The sequence below is a fragment of the Lissotriton helveticus genome, chromosome 6 (assembly GCF_964261635.1).
Source record: "Lissotriton helveticus chromosome 6, aLisHel1.1, whole genome shotgun sequence".
NCBI classification, from domain to species: Eukaryota; Metazoa; Chordata; class Amphibia; order Caudata; family Salamandridae; genus Lissotriton; species Lissotriton helveticus.
In genome coordinates this window covers 231925028-231941142 of record NC_136067.1, presented here as the reverse complement: position 1 = coordinate 231941142, position 16115 = coordinate 231925028, and the positions used below count along the sequence as shown (strand labels likewise).

The window sequence follows — 16115 nt, the reverse complement described above, 5'->3', positions numbered from 1 at the left end:
ATAGCATTCTTATTGCCACCCGTTTTTCTAGCCCCATCAAATTATCATAGAGATTCACGACTAGAACATGTTAGACAAAAGAGAGAGACAGATTCTGCAGGTATCGATCAGACTGAAACAGCATGGGAGCAATATACAGATTTCAACAGAGGATTCTTTTTCTTCATAGGTCCCATCCAAAACAGTAAACTGATACGCAGGTTAACAAGGACTCTTGAAACAGTTGTAAATATAACTGCATCTGCCCTGGCGAACTTAACCCAGGAACAGTCTGCTATTAGACTTGTCGTTCTTCAAAACCGCCTCGTTCTAGATGTCATCTTGGCGGATAGGGGCGGAGCCTGTAGAGTCATCCGATCTAGTTGTTGCGTTTTCATCCCAGATAATGCACCATCTGTGTACGAAGCAATAACAAGACTCCACAAGATTGCTAATGCCATACATCAAGACCCAGGCACATGGACTTGGTCCAGTTGGTTCTGGGGTGTAATATCTGCATGGGGATGGAAAGTTATGTCCTTCCTAGGAATGGCCCTACTTATGGTATTTGGTTGCTGTCTCTGTCTGCAGTGCGGCCCGGCGATTTGCGGCCTGTGTGCTACTGCCTGTATTCCACATCCACGTAAACAAAGGATAAAAGATGAAGAAATGATGCTGTATGATCAACTATACGGTCTCATGAATATAGATGTATCCTGAAGGGTTATGTAGGTGACAAGGAGGGAATGAGGAAAATGATATTTTGCCTGACCAAATATGACCAAATATGTCCACTACATATACCCTATGTTACATGTGTGTGCATGTCACCCATGCATATTTCCCGTAGTGGCCTGAATCACTAGATCTCTGCAATCATGTCCTGCAAGTCAAGTCATCAAGTCTCCCAAACGTTAAGCTAAAATGAAGGCCCATGTATTTGCATTTTGCATTGTGCTCTTTTAAATAAATATCGTACTGAACCCTTTTTGTGGTTCAGATTGAAACCACTTTCTGAATTAATGTTTACATGACTCCTGACACACTGAAGCTGCAGTTACGTCCCTCTGACCTCGCATACTTCTAGTTCAGCCGAGAGAAGCCCAGCAAGAGGCCAAGACAGTATTATGAATAACAGTTATCTGAGGAAAAGTACACAGAACCCGTCCGAGGGAGATAGGCCTAGCCATTCTGTCTCCATTTAATTAAATCACAGTGCTTGCACCCATAGAAAGCTCATGCAACGAATAAATATGCCCTCTCTGTCTTTTAGTGACGAACAACCTTTGCTTCTTTTGCTTGCTGACTCTAGATATCAGTTGTACTAGATGTGCTGGTCGCCTTGACATAAAAGATCTCTCTGCTAGGTTGTAAGTCAGCCTCCACCCAGTTACACGTCAATTGCACGTCATGCTCAAAGTTGCACAATTAGGGCACAGTTCGAGCTGGTCATGCCAACTCCTCCTCTAAGTACCCACCCACCTATGACACCTACCTATCACACACCTATGACTCATCAAGTGTACACCCACATGTTCTTATCTCATTTTCTGTCTTGCGCCTGCTCCTATGTACAAGGAGTGAAAAGTATATAATATGATGTTTTGTTATTAAAAGATCAGAAGACTCTTCCTGAACCTCTGTGGTGATGGAACATATTCTCCCTTTGACTCGAGTTATTGGAATAAAGCCCATTTTAACTCAGATACCACGGACTCTGCTTCTCACTTGATGCATGCTAATTGTTAATGCCTAGAAATTCAGCCAGGGTAATATTTTATTTACCACAGAAGTGACACCTTACTACACATAACAATCCTCCCTTGCATGCAGACACCCTTGCACTCTGGTGCAAGGGTGCCTGTGTTGGTGCTAAGTTGCTAAACTTAACGCCATCGCGGAGGGAAAGACAAGGCTGCACCACATTCTTGTTAATATGGTGCAGCCTTGCGTTTCAGAAGTGAAGGAGAGAGGCGTTAAGCCACAACTGGCGTTAAGCCATGACGGCTAACTCCTCTCTCTTCCACTTTCTTGTACATATTCCCCTCGGACCCATAATCACATTTCGTGTCTAGAAATAGTCTATAAGGGGAGGTAGAGACCTAAAGCGGTGTCATTTGCCAAGCAGCCAGACAGGCTGGTTGAAAACAGGAGTTTCTACAAGACGTCTGCCTGTGACACTGAACTGGGAGATAAGGCATATAATCTCCCTTCTGGTTGAGGGGATCTTACCCACGGAAACCAAAATCACCTGCCCTGGAGCTTTGAGCACCAGCACCTGCCTCCTTGTAGACCAGTGCACCCTGTGAAGAAGAGTAAATTGTTGGAGGGAGCTACGTTCAGTGTGGAGCCCTACAAAGACGTCTGTGCGGAAATTGGGTCATTGTCCATTTGCAGGAACGATACAGCAACCCCTGTATGGCAAGAGAGGAACGCCTTGACCTGAGCCATTTAGTCTGGGAAGGGTGGGAGACCCCAGACCCCCACTGCCTTGTTGTGGTGACCCCCATGCCAGATGGTGCTGCCATTGAACTTATTGTTGCCATGTACCAAGACTTGTGTCCAACTCAATTGCCAACACCATATTCCAAGAGGGGCTACCATGGTGTAAGCGATTGCACCAGGGGAGTCTGCACCCGGGTCGAGGTGAGCAAAGGCAACCCAGTATGCCAATACCAACATTGCCAGAAGTTCGGGTTGTTAACCAAATGAAGATTGCGGCTGTGACTGGTAAGTCGACCTGCACACCTGATTGATCCCCCAAGGTTCGCGAAGGACGCTGCAGAAGACTTTGCACCATTACTGGGCTTTGGTTGACAATTGGAGGATTTCACCTCCCCCCTCTCTCCATGTGGAAGGGGGTGAGAATTTAGAGCTGTTCTGATTTCTGCGAAAACGTAGCAGTACCACATGAGGGAGAGAAACTGCTCTTGCCAGATGTTGCTGCGAGCAGCCCAACTTCTGCAAACAGGATCAGTACTTGAGTGCTTATGGATTGGATGCTCGCTGCACTACTGAACGCATCCATACTGCAAGAGCGGGTAAGACTTGAACTGGGTCTGTGGGGCCCCGAGGGACTCAATGCTGACAACAGTGTTCCGGCACCATCCACACTTTTGACTAATTGCTAAAGAGTAGGGCTGGACTGAACTCACTGAGTTTTACTCTGTGGAGATCCAAGGAGTTGCATCAAAACTCCACAGAGGTCCTCCCACCAATGCAGATGTGATGCACATCAAAGGCTTTGCAGTCTCTATTGCGCCCTGTGTAATGTGTTCGTCTGATCTCGCCGCCTGGGCGGTTCACTCTGAGATGACTAGGGAGGGAGGTTTGAGGGCTTTGGGGCACTACTGTGGCAGATATGTCCCATGGATAACACACAGAGAAAATTCAACTGCTAGCACAACTAAACAGTATTTCAGCATGGCATGCAGTCAGTTCTGTGTGACTACAGACTGGAGACACTCGGCAAGGCATCTTCCCCAGTTAACAGGGCAACCACAGACAGGTCACACACACCTACCAGACAGGGCGGATTAAGGGCACATACACCAGAGCAGCAGCAGAGCGGGATAGGAAACTGAGTGCCGCCTCCAGGACTCCCTCAAGCGCGGTCCCAAAGTATCTCCTCAGATTTCAGCCTGGCAGGCCCATCCACTTGCCGAGGTGCAGGAATGAAAGAAGCAGCGTTTGACGGACACACACATCATTCATTTCTGCCTTGAAGTCATGCTGCACATGCTCATGAGCACACTGATTCTTCACATCACATCCTGGGCAAAGTCACCCGAGTGCAGCCTTGAGCACAGGCAGTAGTACTAATGACTGCTGCCAGAGACAATGGAAGGCAGCCAGCCACCCACCCGCCGCAGCGTACCACACTTGGCACTCACTGTACCTGCTTATGGTGGAATCGAGGAGTTCAGGGGGTAAAGTATGTAGATTTCCAAAAGACTACAAATAATCTAATGGTGTTATGGACAGTCAACATCCATGCGTTATTTACAAAGAAATGTATGCATTAAAGAGACACATTTGTCCTAATACAATAGCAAAATTATTGTAACTCAAGAGAGACTCCTTAAAGCTTGTGAAGGGCTGACTATCTGAGGACAGCTGGACAGAGGCAAGGGGAGACTCCATAGTCTATCAGCACTTTGTAATTCGTTCCAGTGCACTGTTATTGGTTGGTATGTCACTAAATGCTGATCCCCTTACATATTTAGCATTTCTCCCAATGCCAGTCAGCTCCTATAATTTGTAAAGCATAATTGAGACAGGCCTCTTTAAATTAAAGTATGTTTGGTCACTTCGGGTTCTGCTCTCAAATACAGCGTTGTTGTTGTATAGGAGTAGTCATATAGGCAGCACCCTATGAGGGGTGGGCATCTGTAAACTCGACGGAGGAGATTTTTACCAAACTTGGCACTCCAAGCGAACGCCACCAGCAGTGGTGAGGTTACCTCCCACCCCTTCTAAAGAGGCAAAGGGGAATCCTTGAGTACACCCTACTAGTGACCAATTCCTAGATGTGAAAAAGCCCTGCCCACATTGGAAGCAAGAGGGTGGGACACGAATTTGCCTTACAACTACTAGAGCTGCGACCTCAGGAGGATTGTGTTGTTGCTTATAAAAAAAAATATTTCTTTGATTGTGTAGAGTTAGAACTACAATACTTTTTTTCTTCTAAAAGTAAGCATTTGACTGGATATTGATTTTACCATGTGCACTTTGAATTATGAGTCATATTTACTTCACTGTATCTACAGTTCCCCCCAGAGGGAGCCTTTGATTGCTCGTCTATAGCTACCACTGAGAGTCAAGTGTAGTAAGGCTACTTGGCTCAGTTGCTTTGGATCCATAGTAGGTTGGGCCCAGGGATATCCGGAGTAAAAGGCCTCAACCCCCGTGGTTGGGTCCAGTAGGCCCTGCATGCCCAGTTGCCCTCTGGAAGGGATTCTGTCAACATTATGTCCTGTGGAGTTTTAGTGCAAGTATAGTCCAATATTTTCAATAGGAGGGTGTTGAACTACATTTACATGTGTAAATTACTCACAAGTGTAACTTACCATTGTGAATAGCACTGACAATATTTAATGTCTTTTCAACAATTGAAGACTTACTCTCTATTTCTTTTTTCATTTTAGAATGTTATCAACGTTGTAGGCGTTATTGTGGAAAATGCCACTGCATGGAATGTTCTGAGCCCAGCTGAGAAAATCACGAATAGCTCTCTATTGTTGAGTGCAACAGATACATTTGCAAAAAAACTTCAAATCAACAGTAGTAATTCCATAAATTTGAAAGCTGAATCTAAAAATGTAATCGTACAGGGAATAAACATCACTTCAGAAACTGACGTTTATAGTAAGCAGTTCAACTTTAGTAATGGAGCCGGAGATGTGCTAATACCGCCTGGGCTTTTGTCTATTGATACAACTGTTGTCACCATAGCCTATGCCTCCTTGGTGGATATTTTACCTGGGGGTGAAAATAATAGTGAAGTGAATAGTTTGGTTATGTCAACTGTACTAAATGGGAACATTTCAAATAATACTTTCCAAATTGTGATGGCATTTCCAAAAATCAACTCTTCACTGGTAAACCCCACGTGCGTCTACTGGAACTTCAGTCAAGGCAATGGGACTGGAGGATGGGATAACACAGGGTGTCATGAAAATGACACAGGACATGCTGTTACATGTACTTGTGATCACCTGACGTCATTCTCAATTTTAATGTCATCGGGCTATAAGCTTCCAAAGAATATAAAGGACATTCTCAACTACATCACTTACATTGGCGTGGGCATATCCTTGGCAAGTCTGGTTATTTGTATTGTGATTGAGGCTCTAGTTTGGAAATCTGTCACCAAAAATAAAACCTCCTACATGCGCCATGTGTGCTTGGTGAACATTGCTATATCACTTCTGATCGCTGACATTTGGTTCATCATCGGTTCAAGGATGTCAGATATCCTAGAGGAAGCCGCTATAAACAACACATCTACTAATGCGGGTGATGCCTGTGTAGCTGCTACGTTTTTTACCCAGTTTTTCTACCTCTCCCTGTTTTTTTGGATGCTCACCATGGGACTCATTCTCTTTTATCGCATGGTCTACGTTTTCCACGATGTGAGCAAGACGACCATGATGGCAATTAGTTTCTGTCTGGGCTACGGATGCCCCCTCATCATATCAGTTATTACGGTAGCTGTGACTCAGCCCAGTAACCAGTATCGGGAAGGACTGACTTGCTGGCTCAACCTCACATCCACTAAGGCATTCCTTGCATTTGTTGTGCCGGCCTTAACCATTGTTGCTGCAAACTTTGTCATACTCATCGTGGTCATTGCGAAGCTCCTGCGGCCTTCCGTTGGGGATAAGCCAAGCAAAGAAGAGAAGAGCACGCTGGTAAAAATTGCTAAAAGTGTTGCCATCCTGACTCCACTCTTAGGTCTGACCTGGGGATTTGGAATTGGAACAATAATCTCCTCAGCAAATGAAGTGATCCTTGGGATATTCACTACCCTCAATTCTCTTCAGGTCAGTACAGGAAAATTCGCACAAACAGGGACTAGTTTCATTGGTGCTATAAGAAAAATAATTACCTTCTTTAATGCTTTGCTGATATATAGGACCACGAGGGTGGTGGTGATTGAAGTATGTGCTGTGGTGAGTGAGTACAGATCTAAGCTCTTGGTCTGGTACACACAACATTCTTTATTTTAATAATACTTTAGGTTACATTTCGTTACACTTCCTACACAGTACCAGAAGAAGCTTGGTTTTCTAATTACCTTCTAAACCACTAATACTATAGTTGTTCGAAGTAGCACACACACTGACTACATCTTCAATTGCACTTTTAAGCAGGACGATCCACAGAATTATAGAGAGCACAGAACCCCTCACGTAACAGATAACGTCAAAGGGCACAGCATTCCTCCCATCTTCCAAACAAGTGCAAATGCAACACACATAGAACAGAAGGCAGACCTTACAGGACACACAGGAGAGCAGAAAGAACATTACGACTAACACGGACACATGCAAATACTTTGCCAAGATTCACAGCTGCAATGGAGAAACCAAGCCGAAGCTGCATTCTGACATATAGAAAACACAAACTAAAAGACAACCATTAACAAATACGCTGTTACTGGACATGCCGCACAGTGCCTACCATACTATGACATACTGGAAGCGAGCTGAGTATACTAACACACTACGAAAAGAACACATATCTTTTTAGAATTAACTGAATGCCCTGATCTTTCCCACACAGTGCACACCATACTCTGGGGCAAAGAACTCTAGATGGTTCGCAGGCTGCCAAACAACACCATGAACTCACAACATACTGCATCTGGTGATAGCAACCTGTACATCATGCAGGTCACATTCAATTAATGCAACAATCTACCATATTAAGGAGCATAGAACACACGTGGTACATGCATAACCCAAACCCAAAATGCGATTTATCAAGCCCCCCAAGGTCATAATGCATGGCCCTAATGGGCTTGGTAAATCAGGGAGTAGCACAATGCAGCGCCAATCGCTGCATTGCATTACTCTGCCATGGTAAGGCGTTCCATGGGTGCTCCCATGCAACTCCCATGGATTTTGATGCATTCACAGATTTACGCGCCAAAAAGATGCACCTTTCCAGGGAGACAAAACTTGGAGAATATATTAATTTCTCTTTGTTACTTCCTTTTTCTATGTGTGATGCATTCTGCAACACACATAGATGGAGTAATATGCCTCTGGTCTTCTTGATACATGGCACTGTTGTAAGGGAGAGAGCTGGGCTGAGCATAGGGATTTTTGGGATGTGTGGAACGAGAGGTGGTGGTTTATGTAGGCGGTCCCGGTGGAGGGCCTTGTAGGCATGGGGGAGAAGCTTGAAAGAGATTCTCTTATCAACAGGGAGCCAGTGTAGTGTTCGTAGTTGTTGGCTGATGTGGCGCGGAAGGTTAAGGACCAGTTTGGCGGCGGCGTTCTGGATGTTCTTGAGTTTGTGAATGAGGTTGTTGTTGATCCCGGCATAGAGTGCATTGCTGCAGTCTAGTCTGCAGATGATGAGGGCATGAGTGATGGTTTTCTAGTGTTCAAGGGGGATCCAGTGGAAGGTCTTATGGAGTAGGCGCAGGGTGTGGTAGCAGGAAGCGGTGACAGCATTGATCTGGCGGTCCATTTTGAGTTTGGTGTCCAGGATGATTCTGAGGTTGCGTGCGTGGTCCAAGGGGAGAGGGGTTCCTGAAGGCGGGGAGCCACCACTTGTTGCTCCAGGCATCAGAGTGCGGGCCCATGATGAGTACTTCAGTTTTGTCGGTGTTGAGTTGTCTGCAGCTGTTCTTCATCCACCTGGCGACTGATTCCATTCCTTCTTGAAAGTTGTGTTTGGAGAGGGAGAGAACGAGTTGGGTGTCGTCTGCAAACGATACGATGTTGAGTCCGTGTGATCTGACGATGAATGCGAGCAGGGCCATGTAGAGATTGAACAGGGTGGAGCTGATGGAGGATCCTTGGGAGACTCTGCAGGTGGTCAGTGTGGGTTCCAAGAGAAAAGGGGGAGTCTGACCCGCTGTGTTCTACCAGAGAGGAATGAGCAGATCCAGTTGAAGGCCTTGTTCGAGATTCGTGCACCATGAAGTCTGCGGGCTAGGGTATGATGTGAGACTGTGTTGAAGGCAGCGGAGAGGTCCGGGAGGATGAGGGCCACAGTCTCTCCTATGAGGAGTAGGAAGCGGATGTCCTCTGTCGCAGCAAGTAGGGCGGTTTTGGTGCTGCTGTTCCTCCTGAAGCCTTATTGGGAGGAGTCGAGGATGTTGTTTTCTTCTATGAAGGAGGTGAGTTGGCGGTTGACAGTGTTATCCATGACTTTTACCGGGTATGGGAGCAAGGATATCGGTCTGAAGTTCTTGAGGTCGGTGGAGTCCGCCAAGCGTTTTTCCAGGAGAGGGTTGATCTCTGCGTGTTTTCACTCGTTAGGGAAGGAGGAGGTCTCGAAGGAGCGGTTGATGATTCATCACAGCTCGGGGGCAATGATGTCTGTGGGTCTGTGGTAAATGTGGGTGGGCAGTGGTCCATGGGGGCCCCTGGAGTGGGTGTCTTCGATGCTGAGGGTGGTCCATCTGTCCAGTATCTCCTGCAAGGTGCAGGGAACGGTGGGGGTGGGTTCCCCGTGAAGGTTGTTATTGTCGAAGTTGTCATAGATGTTCTTGATTTTGTGATAGAAGAAGGTGCTGAGTCTGTTGCAGAAGTCCAGGGAGGGTGGGATGTCGGTAGTCTCACAGTTGGGTTGTGCGAACTCGTTGATGATGCTGAAAAGTTCCTTGCTGTTGTGTGCATGGGTGAATATTCTGTCCTGGAGTGCTTTCTTCCATGAGTATCAGATGAGTTTGTGGTGGGCGGTGGTGGCCGTGGTGGCTGCTTTGAAGTTGTCGAAGTCTAATGGAGTTCCTCCACAGCTTTTCGAGGCGTCTGCAGGTTCGTCTAGATTCCCGGAGTTCAGTAGAGAACCAGATGGCTTTCTGCGCGCGAGGGTTTGAAGTTTTCTTGAGAGGGTGTAGGTGTTGGTGCAGTCGGTGATCCAGTTGTGTAGGATACGGGTGGTAGTGGTGGTGTCGTCGTCTGTGGTGGTGGGAGCAGAGGTGCTGAGGGAGGCGGCAAGCTAGTTTTCGGAGATGATGTTCCAATTGCTGCGCTGGAGCTGGTGTGGACATCTGCAGGTGATGATTGCTTTGAAGGTGAAGTGGCTACAGCAGTGGTCTGCCCAATCGAGTTTGGATGTGTGGCTGAAGGTGATGGAGTTTCCTGCTGTGGAGATGGGGGTCGAGGGTGTCTCCTACAGAGTGCAATGATTCTGGTACGATCTGTTTGAGACCGATGTTGTGGAGGTTGTCCAGGAGGGAGGAGTAGGGATTTTAGCGGTTGTCGAGGTGGAAGTTGAGGTCTCCAAGCAAGGCATTGTCGGTGGAGGTGATGGCATGTGGGGGTGATGATGTCGGTGATGGATTCGGCGAAAGCTGTGCGGAGTCCGTGGGGTCTGTAGAGGAGGGTGCCTCGGAGGGTGGTGGATGGGTTGGTCTGTATCTTGAAGTGGAGGTGTTCCATCAAGTCTGTGAGCCCATCGGTGCAGATGCTCAGACGGAGGTTAGCTTTGTGGGTGATGGCGATGCAGCCAGCGGGGCATTTGGGGTGGTCCTTCCGGGTGATTTTGTATCCTTCAGGGATGGCGATCGTGATGTTTGGTCCCAAGGCGGCATTCGTCCAGGTTTTGGTAAGGAAGGCGATGTCAATGCTGGTGCTGTCGAGGAGGTGCCAGATTTACACGGCATGTCTGTGGAGGGAGCAGGTGTTGAGGAGGGTGCATTACAGGATTTGGGGTACGATGGAGTTGTTGCTGGAGGGCAGAGGTGGGTCCTGGGTCTTGGCGAAGGTGAAGGAGTGGCAGCAGTGTCATTTGGTGAGAGGTCCCTGGGTGTCGAGAGGAGGACAGAGCTAGCCCTAGTTCTTGCTTGCTTTGAGTGCGTGGAGATCTGAGGAGCTGTAGCGCTGGCGCGTTAGGGGACCAGGGTTCCTGACGCTGGTCGCAGTTGGGTCGCGGATCGGGGCAGACGGGCTTGCCTTTGGTGCGCCACAAGTGCACCCGCTGAGCGTCCGATGTGTGCTTCCACACAGCAGCCGACATTAGGTAGGGGTCGGGGTCGGGGGACCCCTGGAAGGATGGAACACACAGGAGCGGGAGGGCCCACAGGTGCAGCAGCAGCAGTAAAAGCAGAGAGGATGCAAAGAAAAACGGAAGGCAGAATAAACAGAAATGAAAGGCAAATTAAAGGGTAATGAGAGACAGATTGAACAGAAATGAAAGGCAAATTAAATAGCAATGGAAGGCAAAGTAAATAGAATTGAAGGCAAGATGAATTGAACTAGAGTGACGGAGAATGAAGGAAAAATAAGTGGAAATTAAGGGAGAAGAAAGAATTAAGAAAAAGATGCCAGGCAAGGGAGAGCCGAGTGCAACCGTCTGGACAGCGGAGCAGGGCTTCGAACCGCAGTCCCCGGTGATGAAGGCAGAGGCACTGCCTAGGTGAGCTACTAGTGGAGCTGAGTGCGGGCAGAGCAGAATCCTGAGGGAACTTGCTGAGACAGGGACATAGACAACGGAAATAGCATTGCACGGTTAGAAGTCCCTGCCCTACCCGGACCCCCTGATTGAAAAAGAAACTGGAGTTCAGAGATACAATACAAAGAGTCATACAGTTGCATCGTAACAATGAACATTCGGATAAACTAACAGACTGGACAAAACTGACACCAGCACTACAATCGCCTACTTTCCACAGCGCTTCGTGCCTTGGAAACTAAAGTACACTGAGAAGTATCCAATGTAAAGAATTATCAGGCTTACAGTCGAGTGTGTTACTAGAACCATTCCGGTCCTGAGGAGAGTTCCATCAATTAGGAACTCGAAACGCGTCGACCATAGTTCTCTATTTAGGCCAATCTAAACATAAACATGTAAAAAATGTTGTCAATATATGGTTTAATTAGAAAGATGGCCTTCATTGTCTAAAGATTGTTTCAACTCAAGCTGCATTATTGGTGTGCAGAATATAAATAGAGAATTTTTTGTATATATATAATTCCCGAGGGAGTGTTTGTGTCTCTCTCTTCTCTCTTTTCTTTTCTTGTTTTTGGCATATTTGAAGAGTCAGTGTGAAGTTGGATGTAATGTTGAATGAGTATGAGTGGTTTGTATGAGATGTTTTTACCGATGATACACACAGAGAGAATGGTACACTTGTATGAAAGGTTGTGGTTTTTATTTAATTTCTGCTCTACGAGCATCTGTCTAGGGTCGGGTCCCCTCTTTATGGATTGTATTCTTCTATGAGATTTTGATAAAGTTTGTGAACAAAAAATAAAAAGAACTAAAGAAAAATAAAATTGTTTTGTTCCAACCATACTGGTTTACTAGGTACAGTTTCATTCTGGTTGTTTAAGTCTCTAAATAAGTAGCAGTACTGGCATCTTGTTGTTAATTGAGACAGGGACAAAGGCAGGAATGCTCTGTATTCATTTAAATAAAGCACATTCCTGCTCTTTCTCTGCCACATAGTGCAGCAAGGTGACTTGCTGCGCTGTACTCCGTCACTTTATTATAAATCTGCCCACAAAATCAGGTATATCAATAACCTAAATCTGGCTCACAATGATACCCATGTTGTATACAGATGTATTACAATTAACTGAGTATTTTAATTGAACCAAAATTAGTTACTACTGATAATCAACAGTAATTAGGAGACTCGGTGGTCAATAAAATTCATTATGCTGAGCATAAAACCAACCCAGAGCCTTAATGTTAACATTTCATATTATCGGATAAAATATTACAGAGGCCCAAAAATCTTGGGTAGAAAATATGAGGAATACAAAATCCCTGGTGTTAGAAATGGGGTTTCCGGTTGGCCAGGGTATACACCTAAGCCAGGCAGAACCCACCACTCTAGTCAGGGTTACACACCCAAAATAACCACCCCTTCTCACCCCCTTGGTAGCTTGGCAGAGCAGTCCGGCTTATCCCAGAGGCAATGTGTAAAGTGTTTGCGCAACACACACTAGTGACACAGTAGGCACACCTGAAAAAGAGACCCCACACACGGTTATTTAAAAACATCCTTTGTATTGTTCATTAAATCACATTAGGCCATAAACACATGAATCACTGGGACACTAGACACTCGTCATAATGTTACATAGAGTATAACATAATGTTGCCACTGCGCCAATTGTCATAACAGAAGCAGTGGACTAAAGTACACACTTAACCTCTTCAATGCCCTGTTCCCATGATGCACTGGGCCAGGGTCAGACTAATTTGCATATAGCCAGGTTCTGAGCTGGGATGGTGCAGTGAGCTAAAAAACGGTGATGGATCAAGCCCTGATCTTTTGACTGGGTATGAGTGTTCTGTTTAACTCAGATGCTCTGTCCATCACCACCCCCTTTTCTGAATCGTTTTGGCCACTATAGGAGTGGCAGGGTATGCTCAGACATGAGTCCCTTGCTCACTGCACCATCAGGATTCAAGCAAGCCGGGCCGAAGACGGCTGCAATGCCAGAAACCGGTCCCCGGAAGCTTGTTTCCTTTCCAGTAAAGAATTGGCTTGGTAGTTTGGTCTGCCCTGTTCCCATGATGCACTGGGCCAGGGTCAGACTAATTTGCATATAGCCCGGTTCTGAGCTGGGATGGTGCAGTGAGCTAAAAAATGGTGATGGATCAAGCCCTGATCTTTTGACTGGGTATGAGTGTTCTGTTCAACTCAGATGCTCTGTCCATCACCACCCCCTTTTCTGAATCGGTAATGAGAAACAGCTCTCACCCTGCATTCAGGACCACAAAGGAAACAAAGTAGGTGCTCTCCCTACACCAGGCATAAAAAATAGGGGGAAAATGAAGCGCTCCCCAGTTGCTACAGGAGCAGAGGCAAGAAACACAACCATCACCGCCAGGCACTGGGCTTCCTTGGGGAACACGGGGGGAACCAAGGCAGGCAGCAGTAGGCAGGGAGACCAGCACAGCATGTCTAGCAGTCCTGGTGGCGATCTCTTCAGTTAGCACCACTGTGTCCCTGCAGAATAGAGTCAGGGAGCGGCTGGCAGCAGGGCAACAAGCAAGACAGCAATCCAGTGAGTCCTTTAGGCCCCACAGCCAGTCTTTCTGACAGAGGTTTAGTCCCAGTTCCAAAAGTGCTCACAAATGTGGGGTCAGACTCCCTGTATTTTTACTCAGAAAGTCTTTGTTCAGGGGGGCACTTCAAATCTGTTTAAAAGTACACAACACCCCCATTCACATTTCAAGCCCTGGCCCCTGACACCACAGGGGGGCAGAGACAGCATTGTAGAAGGCAGGAACAGCCCTATTCAGGTGCAACTCCTCCCACCACTCTGAATGCAGACCAAGCCTATACAGGTGCAATGAAAACTCCTCTCGCTACTCTAAATGCAGCAAAGGTCTATTGAGCGTAGCGCTGAGTCACCCAGGAAAGGCACAACGCAACTCAACCCCCCTTGTGACTGTCCAGAGTGAATGCACACCCCCTCTCTCCTGTCAGTCAAAACCAGACGGTGAATATACATCCTTTAGCAGGGCACAAAGACACATAAGCACACAGACATGCCCACTTCTAAAAGTTACATTTGTGAAATAGTAATAACAAATGCGCTTTCACAAATAAGCAGAATTTATCACTACTATTCCAAACATACCAAACATGGTCACGTCATGTCAGAAATGACCACTAAAGCACATATCAGGGAATCCCCAATGCAAACCTATGAGAGGGCAGCCTCACAGCAGTGAGAAACCTAATAGGCTGTTTGTTACTATCAGGACATGCCACACAGTTAAGGCACATCTCCTACCAGTTACCTACACAGCACTATGCCCATAGGGCCAGCTAGGGCCTACCTTAGGGGTGAGGTATATGTAGCAAAAAGGGGGTTTCAGAAATGGCAACCACTTTACATGCCACATCACTGCACCAGTAAACAGTGTTGCGCAGGCCCTGCAGTGCCAGAGGCGTGAGACAGGTTTGAAAGGCTACTTTGGTGGGTGGCGCAAGCAGCACTGCAAGCCCACTAGTAGCATTTAATTTACACGCCCTGTGTATATGGGATATCACTGTACAAGGGACTTACAGGTAATTTAAATTTACCAAATAGGTGTAGACCAATCTTACCAAGTTTACCAGAGAGAGCATATGCACTTTAGTAGTGATCAGAAATGGTAAAGTGCCCAGAGTCAGAAAACCAAATATCAGGTCAGAAGTAATACAGGAGGTTCTGGATGACCCTGCAAAAAGGGTCAAGTCCAACAACTGGTGTGGCAAATCTCATGGTGATACCCGAGAAGGTATTAGTGTTAGGATTAGTGTTAACATTGGTGTTATGTAGTGCGTGGGTAGGACGCTAGAACTAAAGTTTAATGATAAGTTTATTATTAGGTCATGAGGAAACCGGAAGAAATCAATACACAGCCAAACATCACAAATACATGCACACAGACCGACAGAAATGCCATCATACACAGCATGGACAGAGGCATACATATCCATAAATTAGATTTATCTCCGTGCACACCTAGGTTGAACTCGGCAGTTTAAATGTCGATTAATTTTGGCGCTGTCCTTGACGCACTGTGTCTCTCAGTGCCTTTATATATTAATAGGTTGTGTGATAGTATTATCACAAAGGGCGCGCTCCTTTAATGTGAAACCTGGTGGTTTCTACCCTGGCTTTTCAAAATGTATTCAACAATCAGGATCAGCCATTTGGTGTTGATATCATTCCTTCTTTATTCAATATTTCAATATCCTCCAATTCAAGATTTTAAATTGTTCATTTCAGTCATGAATTCATAAAGTGCGTTTCATTATACCCAATGCATTTCGGGTCAACCAAAGTAACCCTTCGTCAGGGGTCTGTTGGAAAGAAACATACAGGACCTAAGCGTTCAGGACATAACGTAACTAACATGCATAGATTCTGCAAATTAAACTAAAAACATACAACTCATATTAACATCTTCAATCATGTTGTAACGCAATCAAAAACTGGGAGATTCTGTTGGATGCCTTTTTTTTTCTTTTTTTTTTTTATCCTCATTTGCGTGCATGGCTCCAATCTATCAAAACCAAAAGACCGCCACAGAGCAAAAAGGCGAATGGTCGTGTTCTGTGCTGTCTCAGCTTATAGCTGGTGGGAGAATTCATTAGGGAGGAAGACCAATTCCCATCAGCACCATTCACACAGGCCAGACCTGATCTTGCTTAGGGCTGTGCCTTCGTAGATAGTACCCGAGTTATCGAGACCCCCATAACACCAAGACTCTCAGTCATGGTAGCAAGGATAAGCAATGCGCGCATTAATCATAGGACCTGGGGAAAGAAAAAAAAAAAAAAAACAGGTTTATTTGCTACTATCCAAGCATAGCCCAGAAAGCTCTCCTATTGGGATTTCCTGCTCTGGCTAGATCGAGTTTGGAAATTTGAAGAAGTGATGCTCGCCATTCATGCACTGTCGGTGGTTGAGCATCCTTCCAGTGTCTACATATCTCCC

The 16115-nt window shown here is 46.2% G+C and overlaps 1 protein-coding gene across 5 annotated transcripts in view; it reads left to right on the top strand.

Moving 5' to 3' along the window:
• LOC144762467 (adhesion G protein-coupled receptor F5-like) overlaps positions 1 to 16115 on the top strand; it is an 805746-nt gene that overhangs the window by 699830 nt on the left and 89801 nt on the right. For 4 of the 5 annotated variants that reach the window (XM_078647677.1, XM_078647680.1, XM_078647678.1 and 1 more), the window contains exon 14: positions 5127 to 6524. The exons of the other annotated variant lie outside the window; for it this stretch is intronic. In XM_078647677.1, the coding sequence (XP_078503803.1) occupies positions 5127 to 6524 (1398 nt within the window). The remainder of the gene's footprint in view (positions 1 to 5126; positions 6525 to 16115) is intronic. 5 annotated transcript variants of the gene reach the window in all.